Source organism: Cebus imitator, unplaced genomic scaffold, assembly GCF_001604975.1.
Source record: "Cebus imitator isolate Cc_AM_T3 unplaced genomic scaffold, Cebus_imitator-1.0 Scaffold38, whole genome shotgun sequence".
Classification (NCBI taxonomy): Eukaryota; Metazoa; Chordata; class Mammalia; order Primates; family Cebidae; genus Cebus; species Cebus imitator.
In genome coordinates, this window is record NW_016107353.1 from 599,260 (window position 1) to 614,634 (window position 15,375).

The 15,375-nt window shown below is 44.6% G+C and overlaps 1 protein-coding gene across 1 annotated transcript in view; it reads right to left on the minus strand.

The window, feature by feature from the left end:
- Positions 1-2,094: 2,094 nt before the first annotated feature.
- Positions 2,095-15,375, minus strand: part of LOC108301998 (alpha-1,3-mannosyl-glycoprotein 4-beta-N-acetylglucosaminyltransferase-like protein MGAT4E) — a 61,870-nt gene continuing 48,589 nt past the window's right edge. Inside the window, exons 4-5 of the mRNA XM_017525336.2 lie at positions 4,100-4,256; positions 2,095-3,323 (exon numbers count right to left, since the gene is read on the minus strand). Coding sequence (XP_017380825.1) covers positions 2,191-3,323; positions 4,100-4,256 — 1,290 coding nt within the window. The 3' untranslated portion in view covers positions 2,095-2,190. The remainder of the gene's footprint in view (positions 3,324-4,099; positions 4,257-15,375) is intronic.

Consider the following 15,375-nt stretch of genomic DNA (forward strand, 5'->3'; position numbering starts at 1 on the left):
GTAGAACTTTGAGGAGATTCTGAGTCCTAGATGCCTCTGAAAGATTTGCGTTTGTTTTTTCCAGGCATCTTGAGGAGTGCTACAACTTGGATTGTGACGAATTTAAAATACGATCTTGGCTGGAGACTTTTGGGAGCCCCTGGTCATGTTAATTTGGTGGTTGCAAATCCACATAAAGAACAGTTTATGATTAGGAGTTATCAGGGAAGATTATCTCTTAATAGTGCAAAGATCGAAATAGGTAAAATTTACTTGGTCTGTTTTATGGTAGATGTTTATTTTTAGCATCCTGAGATGAGTGTGTAGTCCGTTGATGTTGCAGCTTTACATGGTGGTCTCATGTCATATTTGATATCTTGGGTAATCCGTGACATTTTCTGTTGTTCCACGCAGCTCAAATAGCTGTTAAAAAAGGAGCTCAATATTGCAGGTGCTTGGTTAATTGCTTCAGGGCAAAAGGTACCTTAAGTTCTTATCTACCTATCTGGGTTCCTATTTTGTTTATCTTTTTTGGTCTCTGAGATTTATTTTCTTTTCATTTCAATGATAAACTTAAAAACAGCTTTTAAGTATTGCATGAAGTATACTTAGTTATTTGAACCAGGAGTGTTTTTACAGGGTTCACAGTCATACAAATTGCCAGTAACGGAATCCTCCATGTTCTTTTTATAATTACACTGAATAGAAATATATGAATGAATAATTTGTGTATATTGTATTGAAGCTTGATTTTTTCATTTAATGCTGTGTCTTGAGACCTTTTCAAGTTGTACATAAAATCTTTTTCTAATACCAAGCTACGTAATTCAAATAAACTCTACTTGAAGACAACTAGAAAAGCTGGACAAAATATATAAAGCATTTGATTTAAAGCAACAGTGAAGTAATAAGGTAAAGAAGAATCATCAGGCCAACTCAGAAAAAGGTTTCTGCTGGCTAACTAAGCCTCCATTGGAATTTTAAAATGGAAATTCCACCCAAAGCATTTTTTTTGCTTTATCCAATCTAAATTTCAAGAATCATGGGCATTTTCTTCTTTTTTAAATGTACACACAGTCTCCCATGACATTATTCTGTTTCTAACGAAATGGGAGAATAAACATTCTAGTGAGAGGCAACTGGCTAGGCACAAATATATTTTTCTGCAAGTTTAACTTAAGGGAAAATTTCAAAAACAAAAGAAACTACAAAACACCTCATTTGTGTTTTTATTGGGGTTCATCAATTTATTCAATTTAGAGAGAATTGATATCTGTGTCACATTTCATTTTAATTACTGATTTTTGCTGTTAAGTCCCTTGCTGGTATCATCAATGTTTAGTTCATCTTATTATTCATACCGCCTTTAAAAGCATCCAGCACTAAGTATGCATCCAGATATTTGCTGATTAGATACATGAAAGAATGTGTAATCCTAACTCCTTATTTTCCAATGGAAATAGAAAGATTCTGCTGTAAGTAACATTGTTTCTTCCCTTAAGATTACAGCTGCTGGTTTAGCTATTCTTAACTTTTTAGGAGAAGATATGGAACATCTCAGTGCTTGAATCAAAGTGAAGTATCCTCTCCTTAGAAAAAATGGACATATGAGCCTACAGCAAATTTTGCACATAGTTCTAGGAAATTAGCAGATACTTGAAGCATCCATTCCTTAAACCCAGCTCAGCAAACTTTGCTCTGGAAAGATCTCGACCTTGGTACATTGAAGGTTTGGGTCTACAGATGTGAACTAAAGTCAGTTCCAGCATCATAAATATACTATTAAGACTATTACCAACTCTAGATAGATCAATAATTCCCTCAAAGAGAGATCTGAGGATGTTATACCTGTATATAGACAAGAACAAGTCAGTTCATGGTGACACCTTCCCTCTCTCTGGCCCTTGGAAGCCAGAAGGATGTTGTCTTGTCTTCACCCCTCATCAGACTGTGTCATCTACCTTAAAACTCATCATTAGGGGGACACTGCATCTCATCTTGCCCAGGACAGTCCTGGTTTGTACCTATCATTCTAGTGCGGTTTTTAAAGAGTGCTTCCTTTCACTTTCAAAAGTGTCCAGTTTGAACAATAAATTGTATGACCACACTACTAAGAATGAACAGCCCTTGATTGGTGTGTAAATTTATTTCTTCCCAACCATATAGATTCCATTCTCAAAGGCAGTTCTTTCAGAATCCCCACTGTGCCCTCTATTTCTCTTCTTCCTCAGGCTCAGTCCAGATTTTGATCTGCCTGATCAGGAGCCAAGACTCTTGAGATGCCAACACCAGCAGTCGGATACAACTCAACTCTTCCACAGACTCTTTTTCAGAAAATACTATCTGATCCAAATTCCCTCCCACCAGCGGCCCTAGCAGGGCATAGCGAGTGCAGCCTTTGGGGTCCTCCTGGGGATCGTAGCCCAGTTCCACTTGCCCCTGCTGCAGTTGGTACCTCCCTTCTTTGTCAGAGCCTGTCAGCACTGCTATCCGGGTGACTCTTTGTGGCCTGTCCAGAATCACTGTCAAGTAGTTTCCTTTTAAAGGATCTAAGGTATAGTAGCCCTCCTCATTCAGTGTATAAGCGTATTGTGGCATCACAGCCAATATTGATACCATGTCAGTGAGGACAGTAGCAGCAGGGTTGTCTGGTTCACCAAAGACCCTATCCTTCTCCACGGGAAAGCATATGTCGCCAAACACAGAATAATCAGCTGTGTGGTGGAAGACAGAGGGACTGAAATGAATAGGAACATTCTGGGCCAAGAGAAGACGAAATTCAGAGAGAAGCAAGTGAGTAGGAGTGTCCTTCTGGAAGAGGAGGAAGAAAGGTGTCAGGCGGGAGAGGTCACTGGTGTGGAAAACTTTCCCAGAGATGCTCAGGTGGGCGAACTCCAGGATCACCCAAGGTAGTTCTTTCCAGGCTGATAATGCCAAAGAGATGGCAGCAACAAATTTAGGGGTGCAATAAATATGATCTTCCAACAGTAGAAAGTAATCAGAGAGGTTGCTGGCAAAGTTCATGAGGAGGGCATGATCTACTTTCTGCCTGGAATAGAGGGCTTCACAGGGTGATGAGTGATTAACGTCACTTAGATCTCCTGGGAGAGGAGAGCCACCGTGGATCACCAGCAGCTTCCCTGCCCCAATCTGTGATGTGAAGAGACCTGAAATATTGGCAACTGTTTTGCCGAGCCACTCAGGGTCAGGACCTGACAGGTGGACCAGCACCACGATATACTCCAGCTCACTTTCTGAGGAAGCTTGGAACACGGACTGCAGGGTGTCCAAGAGGTAGTTCCCACGAGGATGCTGCATTGAGGCAATCCCCAGGGTCAGCAGTCCTGGGGGAGACATGAGGCACATTAGCACTTCAGGAGGGTGAAGAGTTCCTAGGACTCTCCTCCCAATCCTTTCCCTTATGCCAATCCCAGTGACAATTCACATTCCTTTTCCTAGGGCTTGTAGTCCACATGGGAGGTTAATAGCTGATCAAAAATTGTGATACGGTTTTATTTGGTCAGAGTATTGTGGTCAATACTTTGGAAGGCTCTTGGGGAAGCTTTGTGAAGGGCAAGGCTCTCTCGTGGGCAAGACTGCCAGGTACCAAAGGGAAGTTTGCTGGCTTGGCAAAGTATCTTAGCCTGGCCTAGACCTTCAGAGTTATCTCAGCTACACAGGTCAACCTGCGAATTCGAGAATGTCAGGAAATCTAGGTACACCCAAGACTCTAACAGTCTAGTGCACTTAGCCCAGAAGTCCACATGGCCCTCTTTGCCCTCTACCCAATGGCTTTTCCCGTGGCTCCCTCCAGCTCCTCCCCCTTCCTGTCTTCCCCTCCTTGGGGGCCTGCCATGACTGAGCTTCACTATGAGACAGCTCCTTCTCGGGGTCACTATGGCCCTTCTGATCTGTTGGTCATTCAAGGGGTGACCAGGTGGGAGGAAAACACACTCGGAATTATAACGTGCACCAAATTCCACAGCGTGGCCCTGCCTCAGAGCACCCTCTTTGCTCGCCACGTGCCAGTCACTTCCCTTTTTGACCCTCCTTCCTTTTTCTGGCTGAAATACCCTGTCTGGCCTTCTCCCAGTCTGACCACTCCCTCCCAGCTACTCACTCTTTTCCCGGGGAGGGGCTCCAGCCAGGAATTGGTAGCTGGCACGCTGGAAAAGAGGGGAGTCTCTCTGCATCTCCTTGAAGGTCTGCAGATGGTTCTTGCTTTCAGAGCTGATTTGTTCCTGAACTGTCTGCCAAGCTATGTCCTCCTTCTCCTTCTGAGGATAAGATATGTCAGTCCTGACATTCATCCCCAGATTCTCTGAAGACAATTTAGGATCAGATCACCCTGTAAAACAGGCTAGGCAAGCCTCAGCTTCCTGTTCCTTGGGAGGCCCAGCATCAGGGCTCAGGGAACCACTCTTCCCACCTCGTCATAAGAACACGCAGGGCTTTCCAGCAGATGTCATGGATCCTGAGTCGGGAAGTGGGGCTCCCAGGCTTGTGCGGAGGGCCTGTGGGAAGGGCCGAGGCTTGTGTGGAGTAAGCACCTGCCTGCCCCCACCGTCATCAGGCTAACCAAGGTCTGGTCCACCTCGGCTTAGGCCTGGGCTCGGTTCTGTGAGAAGTGCTGGTGCCCAGTGCCTCAATTCTAGAGTCCTTTCTCTTGCTCATGTCTGACCATGCACACATTCTGAACCACTCCCCACACCTGCCCTGTGCTTAGCTTTGGCTGGTCTGAGGTGTTTTAGGAAAAATGTGGATTTCAAAGCCTGGCTAGGAACTGTGTGTGGTTTGGTCTCCTCTCTTGCAGATGTTGTACNCAAGGTCTGGTCCACCTCGGCTTAGGCCTGGGCTCGGTTCTGTGAGAAGTGCTGGTGCCCAGTGCCTCAATTCTAGAGTCCTTTCTCTTGCTCATATCTTACCATGCACACATTCTGAACCACTCCCCACACCTGCCCTATGCTTAGCTTTGGCTGGTCTGAGGTGTTTTAGGAAAAATGTGGATTTCAAAGCCTGGCCAGGAACTGTGTGTGGTTTGGTCTCCTCACTTGCAGATGTTGTGCACTTGGGGAAGCTGTTTCCAATCCTTCATTTGAGAAATGGGAAAAATAACATGTCCGTGCCCAGGTCCTGGCTGGGAGGTAGCCAGCACACAGGTCCTCATTGCCTGCTGGTCCTACCAGTCAGCCTGGTCCTCTAGAGGTGGCTGATTACCACCCTCTCCACACCTGGAGTTCCCTTTCTTCCTCTGTGCCTCTAGTCATATCCCACCCATATTTCAAGGCTAGTTCATACTTTTTCTCTGATTTTCTCCTGATTGTTCGCATGTTCTCTCCTTAGAACTACTATGATGAGACCAACATGCTTCACAGATTTGGCAAACTTTCCCTCCTACTGAAGGGTTGACAAATTGCTGCAGCCTCGATCTCTGGTACTCACCAACAATGCACTGTGCTCAACATGCTCTTCTTTATTCCCTTGGAGAATGAAGCCCAGGATGGCCAAGGACACAGCAACAATGATGTATCTCGACAGGCAGCAGTGCATGGTGCTGGGGCCAGGAGCAGCTCTGCAAAGAAATGTGAGCTGGTTACATGTATCCTGAGTTCATCTTGCTCAGAGAGCATCTGGGTATTTCCTTCTGCCTGGCATCCTCCCATCTCTTTCCCCTCATCCCTCTTCCTGCACATTACTGCTTAATTATTTCCTTAAACTTCTCCCTCCCGGTTCAACTCTTCCCATCACTTCTGCCATCTAAGGAAAGACAAAGATCATAGAGGTTGATTCTATTCAGCCTCCACCTTCTTTATCATTTCCCTGCATTTCCAGGTGAAATTGGAGGGGCTACCTTCTTTTATCCACTCTGGTTTAGAGATCCAATCAGAGGGGTGCGTTAGCAGGAAGAGGAAATCAAGGAGTTAATTATATTTTTCCCCCAGATGTCAAATTCAAGCCAAAGACTCCTCCTGGGTTTGTTGATCAATAAATTGGGTCTTGTCTAATAGTTCCACATTACTTTTGCCTCTGAGACTTTCCAGGGTTATGTCAGGCAGATATATGAGGTTTTCAATCAAATCAGAGGGATCGAAGGAAACGCTTATTGGTATATCTTCTCCATGCTGGGACTGGTAAGAAGGATGAAATCTCAAAGCGACCAGAAACTTCCAGTCATGTGCAAGTCTTCACCATGTTGGGAGCACTATATCCACTTACGTCTTTTTTGTCTAATAGAAAATGTGGCTTGAGGGCTTATCAAAGAGCAGGGATTTCTCCAAATTCAAGGAGAAAAACCTTTAATGAAGGGTGGGGTCCCAGAGGGGCTCCTCTGAGGTAGCTGAAACTAGCCATCCCTCCCAGGAGACCCCACCTGACAACCATTGTTCTCCCTGAATGGGGGCTGCTCACCCCTCTGGCCTCATGTCAAGCACTGTTTCTAGGTGAAGCAGCGTTGTGGGGCAGGATATATTTTCAAAACCAGCTTTCCAGTCTTCTACCTCAAACCCCAATATTTGGAAAGTAACTGTCAGTTACTTTCAGAGTCAGACTGACAGACTCAAAGACAGCCGACAAAGGTGACTTTTGAATGACCTCTTTCCGTATGAGAGGACTCCCTGGATGAGTCACCGCTGCCATGCTGCACCTCTGTCCCCAGGATACTGCCTCACTGTGCTGCCTGGGGCGTCTCCTGGTCACCAGAAATTGGTCTTCAAGTCTCTAGTTCTCTCTTGAGCCCACAACTGCCCGGTGGGCCGCTGATGTTTCCTTTTCTTTTTTTTATTTTTATTTTTTATTTATTTTTGAGATGGAGTCTCACTCAGTCACCCAGGCTGGAGTGCAGTGGTACGATCTTGGCTCACTGCCACTTCCACCTCCTGGGTTTAAGCGATTCTCCTACCTCAGCCTCCTGAGTAGCTGGGACTACAGGCACATGCCACCATGCCCAGCTAATTTTTGTATTTTTAATAGAGACGGGGTCTCACAATGTTGGCCAAGCTGATCTAGAACTTCTGACTTCAAATGATCCACCTTCTTCGGCGTCCCAAAGTGCTGGGATTGCAGGCATGAGCCACGCTTCTCTTTATTCCTTCTTTTCCATTGCTAAGAATGGATTTCCAGTTCTTCCTCCCCACACTTACAATTTTACTTATACTCGTGTAGTTCTGACAAGGCCATATATTTTAAAACCATATACTTCTATTGGGGCATGACTTCTTTTAACTACTGTTTTTCCTTCCCTGTCTTCGTGTTTCCCCTTGAATCCTGTTCATCCAATTTTTCCTCTTTTTCTGACCCCTCCTTTTCTCTTCTAGAAAACAACCAACCAACAACCAACTCTTTAAAGATTTATATTAAAGTTAAGACAGGGAAGATCAGAAACACATTTTGTTTTTGCATTGAAAAATTACGTATATCGCCAGACACTGCCCCTCATGGCATGATGCCGTGTAGGTCTCTGTAAAGTCCGTGCTGTCTCACTCAGCAGCCAATCAACTTATAGTTTATTTTTTTCTGAGTTTTTTTGTTTTGTTTTTTTCTTTCCTAATTGAGGTGTGAAAAAGTTCTAGGTTCAGTTGAAGATCTGATGAAGAAACACAACTGAGATTTTTTTCAGTGATAAAATCTGCATATTTGTATATCAACAGTGTAGCTAAAACTTGATGTACATCCCTCCTTTTTTTCCTTTTTTGGCTTAATAAATATCATTCATTCCAACTGAAATCTTTATACTGTATGTCCCACGTTAATAAATTTACACTACATCTTGCTAAGACAAAAATTATGTGTAATTTTGAGAAGTTCAGTTTATATATTTTTCCTTCATGATCAGTGATTTTTTTTTGGTCCTATTTAAGAAATATCAAGGCCAGGCACGGTGGCTCACGCCTATAATCCCAGCACTTTGGGAGGCCGAGGCGGGTGGATCACGAGGTCGAGAGATCGAGACCATCCTGGTCAACATGGTGAAACCCCGTCTCTACTAAAAATACAAAAATTAGTTGGGATTGGTGGCACAGCCTGTAGTCCCACCTACTCAGGAGGCTGAGGCAGGAGAATTGCTTGAACCCGGGAGGGGGAGGCTGCAGTGAGCCGAGATCGCGTCATTGCACTCCAGCCTGGTGACAAGAGTGAAATTCCGTCTCAAAAAAACAAAACAAAAAAAAGAAATATCAAGAGATTTGTTAAAGAATATGAAATGACAGCTAGATGGGAGCAATGGGCTCCAGTGTTCTATAGCACTGCAGGATGACTGTAGCTAACAATAATGTACTATATACTTTCAAACAGCTGGAAGGAGGGTATTGAACATTCTCAACACAAAGCAATGACACATGTTTCAGATGAGGGATATGTGAATCCCCTGAGCTGATCACCTCATGGTACATGCCTTGCAACATCCCTCTATGCCCTTTAAATGTGTTCAGTTATAATGTGCCAATTTAAAAAAAAAAAAAAAAAATGGTTTTATCCCAAGGCTGCAAAGACATTCTCTTACATTTCCTTCTAGAGACTTGATAGTGTTCATTTTTACCTTTAGGGTGGTGATTCATCTCAAATTAATATTTGTGTATGAGATGAGGTTGGGGCTGAGGTCCATTTTTCTGCACCAATAGCTAGTTGTTCCAGCACCATTTGTAGAAACGACTTTCCCTTATCCTTTGAATTGCTTTGTCACCTTGTCAAATTCAATTAACTGTATAAGTTTGGGGCTCTTTTTAATCTTTTTAGTTTCATTGACCTATTTGATATCTTTACTATTGTAAATAGTATTACATTGCCTTTTTTCCCCTCTACTCTGAGGTCATGGTGATGGTCTCCTATGGTCTTCTTCTTGCAGTTATGTAGGGTGGATTCTTATGCAGTGTGTTAGTTAGGGTTCCAATCATATTCTTTTTCTCATGTGAATGACCATGAATCCTTGCACTACTTACTAGAACTGAACATCCTATTCTCAATCATTTGTAGTGCCACCTCTACTATAAATCAGGTTTCTATATATTTCCACTTTTTTTTGAGATAGGGTCTCACTCTGTTTCCCAGTGGTACAATCACGGCTCACTGCAGCTTTAACCTCCCCGGGCTCACGCCTGTAATCCCATCACTTCAGGAGGCCAAGGTGGGTGGATCCCTTGAGCCCAGGAGTTCGAGACCACCCTGGGCAACATGGCGAGAAATCATCTCTATGAAAATAAACTATTTTTTCTATTCTTTCACACAACAACAATCAACACAGAAGACCTCTGAGATCACGTGGTTTTTGTTTTATTTTGTTTTCCCACACACTAAGCAACAATCAATTCTGCAGCAGATACCAGCTGGGTGTTCTCCAGCTGAGTTCAATTCTGACACTGGAGACAGCATCAGATCCCATAGATTGAGGGCTCAGTCCTACGAACCACCCCTACCCTTCAGACACTAGTTGAAAGTCCAGGCCTCTGGAACTTCTGACTGACTAGCTTTAAGTTGGGGTTCCCACAACCACTTCTTTGGGTTTTATTAATTTGCTGGAGCGCTTACAGAACTCAGGGAAACACCAAGGTTTACAGGAGGTTGCGGGAGGGTGGTGAGCTCAGGGCATGGAAGCTCCACATCCCATTCTCCACACCTCGCCCTATTCATCTCTTCATCTGCATCCTTTGTAATATATCTTATCATAAGCCAGTAAATGCCCAACAAAAACAGAGTCAAGGGGGCAGGTGGGAAAAACACTCGGGGAACATAGTATTGTTCCAACAATGTAATCCTGGGCAAGCCTGGCCGCTGAAACTGCCTGCCGTAACCTGAAGTCATTTTCATCTAGTAGCCACTGAAACAACTTGCTTAGACTAGGACTCATTTTAACAACGGCCATCACTTACCAACTAGAGCTTGCCAGCTTTTCCAAGCTTTATTAGTGCTGAGGAACTTTTTGGAAAAGCAACACATAACATTTCTCCCTTTTATTTTTATTTTTGGAGACAGGGTCTCACTGCATTGCCCAGGCTGGAGTGCTGACACGATCATGGCTTACTACAGACTTTCTCTCCTGGGCTTAAGTGATCCTCCTGCCTTGCCTCCCAACTATGTGGTTGAGTAGAAAACTCCAGTGCACACAGCCCTGTTTTCAGTAACTGCTTCTGTTTTGCTTTCTCCTACTATATTGTACCACCCATCTTATACGAATCTGTCCATCATGCTGTCTTTTACTGATCTTCTGTACATTCTAAAGCTGAGTTTTGACAAATGTGTACTTACTGCAGGCTTGCTCTCCTGGGCTTAAATGATCCTCCTGCTTTGCTTCCCAACTATCTGGGATTACAGGCCTGCACCACCACGCCCGGCTAATTTTTGAAGTTTTTGTAAAGATAGGGTTTCACCATGTTGCCAAGGCTGGTCTCAAACTTCCTAAGCTCAAGCAATTCTCCTGTCTTGGCCTCCCCAAATGCTGGGGTTACAGGTGTGAGCCACCACGCCCGGCAGAGTCTGAGAAGTTTCATCCAGATTGTGAAGACTCTTGTGAATAATGCAGGGTTGGTGTTCACCCGGGAACCAGTTAGTAAACATTGGTGTCTTTAGGTGTGCACCATGTCCTAGCCACCTTTGCCCTTTCCCTCAGGCTCCCCAGAACTTCCAGGACCTTAGCAAGAAAAGAATTAAGTCCTGGCTCTACAGGGGGCTTCTAGGACCATCCCCAAGTGTTGGAGCCAGTGTCTGTTTTGATTGGAAAGTGCTTGTTGCATCCAGGTTATCAAATGTTTCAATCACCCCTTCTGATCCAGTGTAAAGGAAAACGGGCCAGGTGCTCTAGCTCATACCTATAATTCCAGAATTTTGGGAGGCCAAGATGGGAGGATTGCTTGAGGTCAGAAGTTTGAAATCAGCCTGGGCAACATAGTGAGACCCTGTGTCTGTAAATTTTTCTTAAAAATTAGCTGGCTGTGGTGGCATGCAACTGTAGTTCCAGCTACTCGGGAGGCAGAGGTAGGAGGATTGTTTAAGCCTGGGAGGTTGATGCTGCCTGCTCCTGCCTTTGGCCATGGCTCTTCTTGGTATTAGCATTTCCAGACTCTAACTCTTGGGAAGACTTAGCTTAGGGACCTTAGGATACCCAACTTAACGTTGACCTCCAGCACCAAGTATGTTCTCTGATCTTCCCCCCACAAATAGCTTTTAGAATGTACAAAAGATCAGTAAAAGACAGCATGATGGACAGATTCATCTAAGATGGGTGGGGACAATATAGTAGGAGAAAAACGAAACAGAAGCAGTTACTGAAAACAGGGCTGTGTGCACTAGAGTTTCCTTCTCAACCTCTCTTCTACATTGGGCTTCCTACTCAACTTGGCTTCTACGTGGGATGTTAGAAAATATCAGAAAGGGCTGGGAGAAGTTGGGAGGAGCTCATTACTCCTTACATTGATTTTGGCCTCATCCCAGATGTTTTCAATGAGTATGGGGCTCTCTACAGTCAGCCACAGCTCTCTTTGCAAAGAAATTGGGTCAGACAGCTGGGTAGATATCTACAGACCGTAGCCTGCATTCCAGGAAGGTGTGGAGTCACTTTGACTACGCTGCCACTGGGACCAGATGCCCTAGGCTCACTGGTGATACGGTCAGGATTACTCTGTTATATGGGACAGCCTCCTAACCTGGAAGGCCAAGAGTTATTGGAGTTTCTCTGGATCCTTCCCTCTCCCCAACTGGCATGTAATGCCTAGTGGAGATCCTGAACTAGTACCCAAGCCAGCTAACAGGGGCTTGACTACTAATACTCTTCTTAAATAACTAAGGCCTATTTTTGTTTGTTTGCTTCAGATGGCATTTTTTGGAATGCACAGCTTTGTATGAGAAATGTACCCCATCTCTGAGCTGAACATCTCAAGCCCAGGGCCTCTTCATCTGGGTTGCTGCACAGCTTATGTTCTATACAAGGGGAATGGCAGGAAACTAAAATCCACCAATAAAAGCTCCAGTTTGGGCTTTTCAAATTGGGAGCCATACGCTTTAGAAAGGAATACCTTTTTCTAATTCTGGGGAATCAGCTCTTCCAACCCTGAAGAGTCCAAAGTTGCAGGGATGGGAAATATAAAATCCCCTGTTGGGCCGTTGAAGTGATGATGGTACATGGAGTCCATGCCTGTATCCACCCTTAGATTCCCAGACCCATGTATTCTTCCTTTGGAAGCCATACAAAGATCTCTGATGTAATACATATGCCTCATCCTGAAGCATGGCATGCCATCATTTCAGAGTGTCATCTCTGAGAGGGCACTTCAGCTGACCTTTAGAAAGAGATGCCAGTGCTCCATGAGGCCAGCTGCTTCTAGGGGGAGGGTAATATAACATGGCCAGTAGATCTCACGGTCGGGGACCCACTTCTGTACCTCCCCTGCTGTGAAGTGGGTCCCCTGGTTGGACACTATGTTGTGTGAGATTCCATGCCTGATGCCATGCATTTTATAAGCTTCTAGATAGTGGTGCTGGCTGGGACACTGTGGGACACAGTGTGGGACACAGCTCTACCCACTGGAAAAGGCAAACCATATCCAGAAATGATGCTCTATGAGGATGAACCACTGGCCTTTCATGATAGAAAGGCCCAGTATAGTGAACTTGCCACTGAGTGTCTGTTTGGTCATCTCAAAGAGTGGGGCCATGCTGGGGACTTACACTGGTCTTCAGTGCTGACAGATTGGATATTCAAAGGCAGCAGTAGCTAGGCCAGTTTTGGTAAGTGGGAGTCCATGCCATTGAGTCCATATGGAACCTCCATATCTGCCACTGTAGCCACTCCATTCATGTGTCCTCATGACACTTTCAGGTTGGCTAATGTCAACTGGCTGAGTCATTGGTCTATACAGTTGTTCAGAACCTCTTTCCCCAGAAACTTTCATGGGGATAGTTTCTGGTGGGTACTTTTGAAGATGCAAAATTCTTCACACTTTGTACACAAGCCCATTTGTCCTTCCACATTCCTCTATCCCAGTCCTCTTAGCTCAGCTTCTAGTCCTTTTCCTTCCAGGTCCCTGATCAGATAGCCAGACCTTTGGCCACTGTCCAGGAATGATGAATGACCAGACACACTGCTCAGAGCTCTACCCATTGGGAAGATTTTCTTTCTTTACTGTGTTTTAAGGTTGTCCCTGAATGTGACTGTCATGCAGCTACCATCCATTTTCAGCTCCTATCCACTGTGTGTGTGTGTGTGTGTGTGTGTGTGTGTGTGTGTGTGTTTATATAGATACATAATTTTTTGACACAGGATCTCATTTTGTCATCCAGGCTGGAGTGCAGTGGCACGAACACAGCTCACTACAGCCTTGACCCCCTGGGCTCAAGCGATCCTCCCTCCTCAGGCACCAAAGTAACTGGAACTGTAGACACACACCATCAAGCCCGGCTTTCACCACGTTGCCCAGGCTTGTCTTGAATTCCTGAACTCAAGTGATCTGCTGGCCTCAGCCTTCCAAAGTACTGGGATTACAGGCATGAGCCACTGCATCCTACCCTAACTACATACTGAGCAGACCTATATTTACACCAAGGTTGAGCCTTTTCCCTTTCCTCCAGCTGGTCATGTGGGTCCCTCCATATGGCCATGGGTGTGAGCTGGGAGAGGGTCTGGTGCCACTGTGCTGGTTGACATGGAAGTCTAAACTACCTGCTCTTGCAGCTGACTCATATCCTGCCCTGCTCAGGCTTGATCCCAGAAGTGCCATTTTCATCTTTTGATGGACTGCTGCTGGGCCTGTATGACACTGTGACTTCTGACCTTATGAAAGAATTCAGCTCATAATGGGAAGTTTTGGACACATTGACAAAGTGCCCATGTTGAAACATTTTGTATCCACCAGGGCTCAGCTGCTTATCAACAGCTGTTTCTGAGAAAGCCTGTAATTCTCTGTTGTAGATGGTATGGTCTTACTCCAGAATCCCAGGGGCTTGTGCTGTGATTCCCCACTGGGGCTTGTCACAAACTCTACCTTGTATCTTTCCCCATCACTCTCTGACACCACCAAGAGTGCTGGATCATACGGTCCAAATTGCAAGACTTCTTTCCTTGTAGTCTGGACCTGTTGTAAAGCCCTTTCTTGCTCCAGGACTTCCTCTAAGCTTGCAACTTTCAGTGTTACCTAGTAAAGGAGCTGGAGCAGTATTCCCAGGCATGGAAAATATTGTTTCCGGAACGTAGGTAAACCTACAAGGCCCTGTGCTTTCATTTTCATGCTAGAGGATGTAAGATGCAGCAATTTGTCCTTTACTTTGGAGAGACTATCCTGATATTCCCCTGAACTTTGGAGCCCTAAAAACTTCAGTCAAGTGGGGCAAGTATCTAAATCTTTGCAGGGTTTTTTTCCTACCCTATTACCAAGGCCTCTAGCGTCTAAGTGACTTCTTGCTTGTGCTGCCTAATAAGCACGATGTCATCAATGTGATACATTGGTATGGCGTTCTGTGGGATGTCTAGGCAGTCTAAATCTGTTTGGAATTTATTGAGACAGAGGCCTAGAGAGTTAACATAGTTCTTAGGCAAAAATATGAATGCATATTGTCATTTCCTGTGAATTTGAAATGTTTCTGACCTTTTATAATCAGAATAGACAAGAACGCATTTGCCAAATCAATGACTGTGTACCACAAACCCAAGGTCTTACTAATATGTTTCAGTAATGACACCATGTTTGGCACAGCAGGTGTGATCAGGGCTACTTAATTGGATGAGTTTGTGGCAGTCTATGGTCATTTTTCAGGATCCATGTGGTTTCTGCAGGGACCAGACTAATGAGTGAAACAGACATACACTAAGGACCACTAGCCCTGTATCTTTTAGGTCTTTAATGGTGGCTCTAATCTCTGCCATCATTCCCTAACCTGGGATATAATACTTTTTGATTTACTATCTTGGCCAAGGATGGGGGCAGTGTCAGAGGCTTAGTCTTCCCCACTATGATTGCTTTTATTCCATAGGCCAAGGAGCCAATATTGTGCCCTAATATGCATTAACTTATACTTGAGACAAATTATCAGTTCCTGCTTAGGGTCTGGGAAAGGACCACTGTATGGGTCTGTGGACCCAGTGGTCTCATGATAAGCATGATTTTGGCAAAGACTCCATTTATAACCTGGGCCCCTTAAGCCTTAAGCTTTGAATCTCTGGGCATCAACATCAACTCAGACCTTGTGTTCAATAGTTGTGAAAATGTCTGAGTATGCCAGAGTTGCATAAGCCTATATAGATGACTCTTTGGGTAAAGATTGGGGGAACTGTTACAGGATATGCATGTTTCAGTGTCCTGGGTTGTTTCCTTCTAAGGAACTGACCATCTCCTCTATCAATCAGTATGGATCTGAAAATTGACTCAAGTTCAGGAACTAAGCAAGGATTGTGACTCTTTTTTTTTTTTTTTTTTTTTT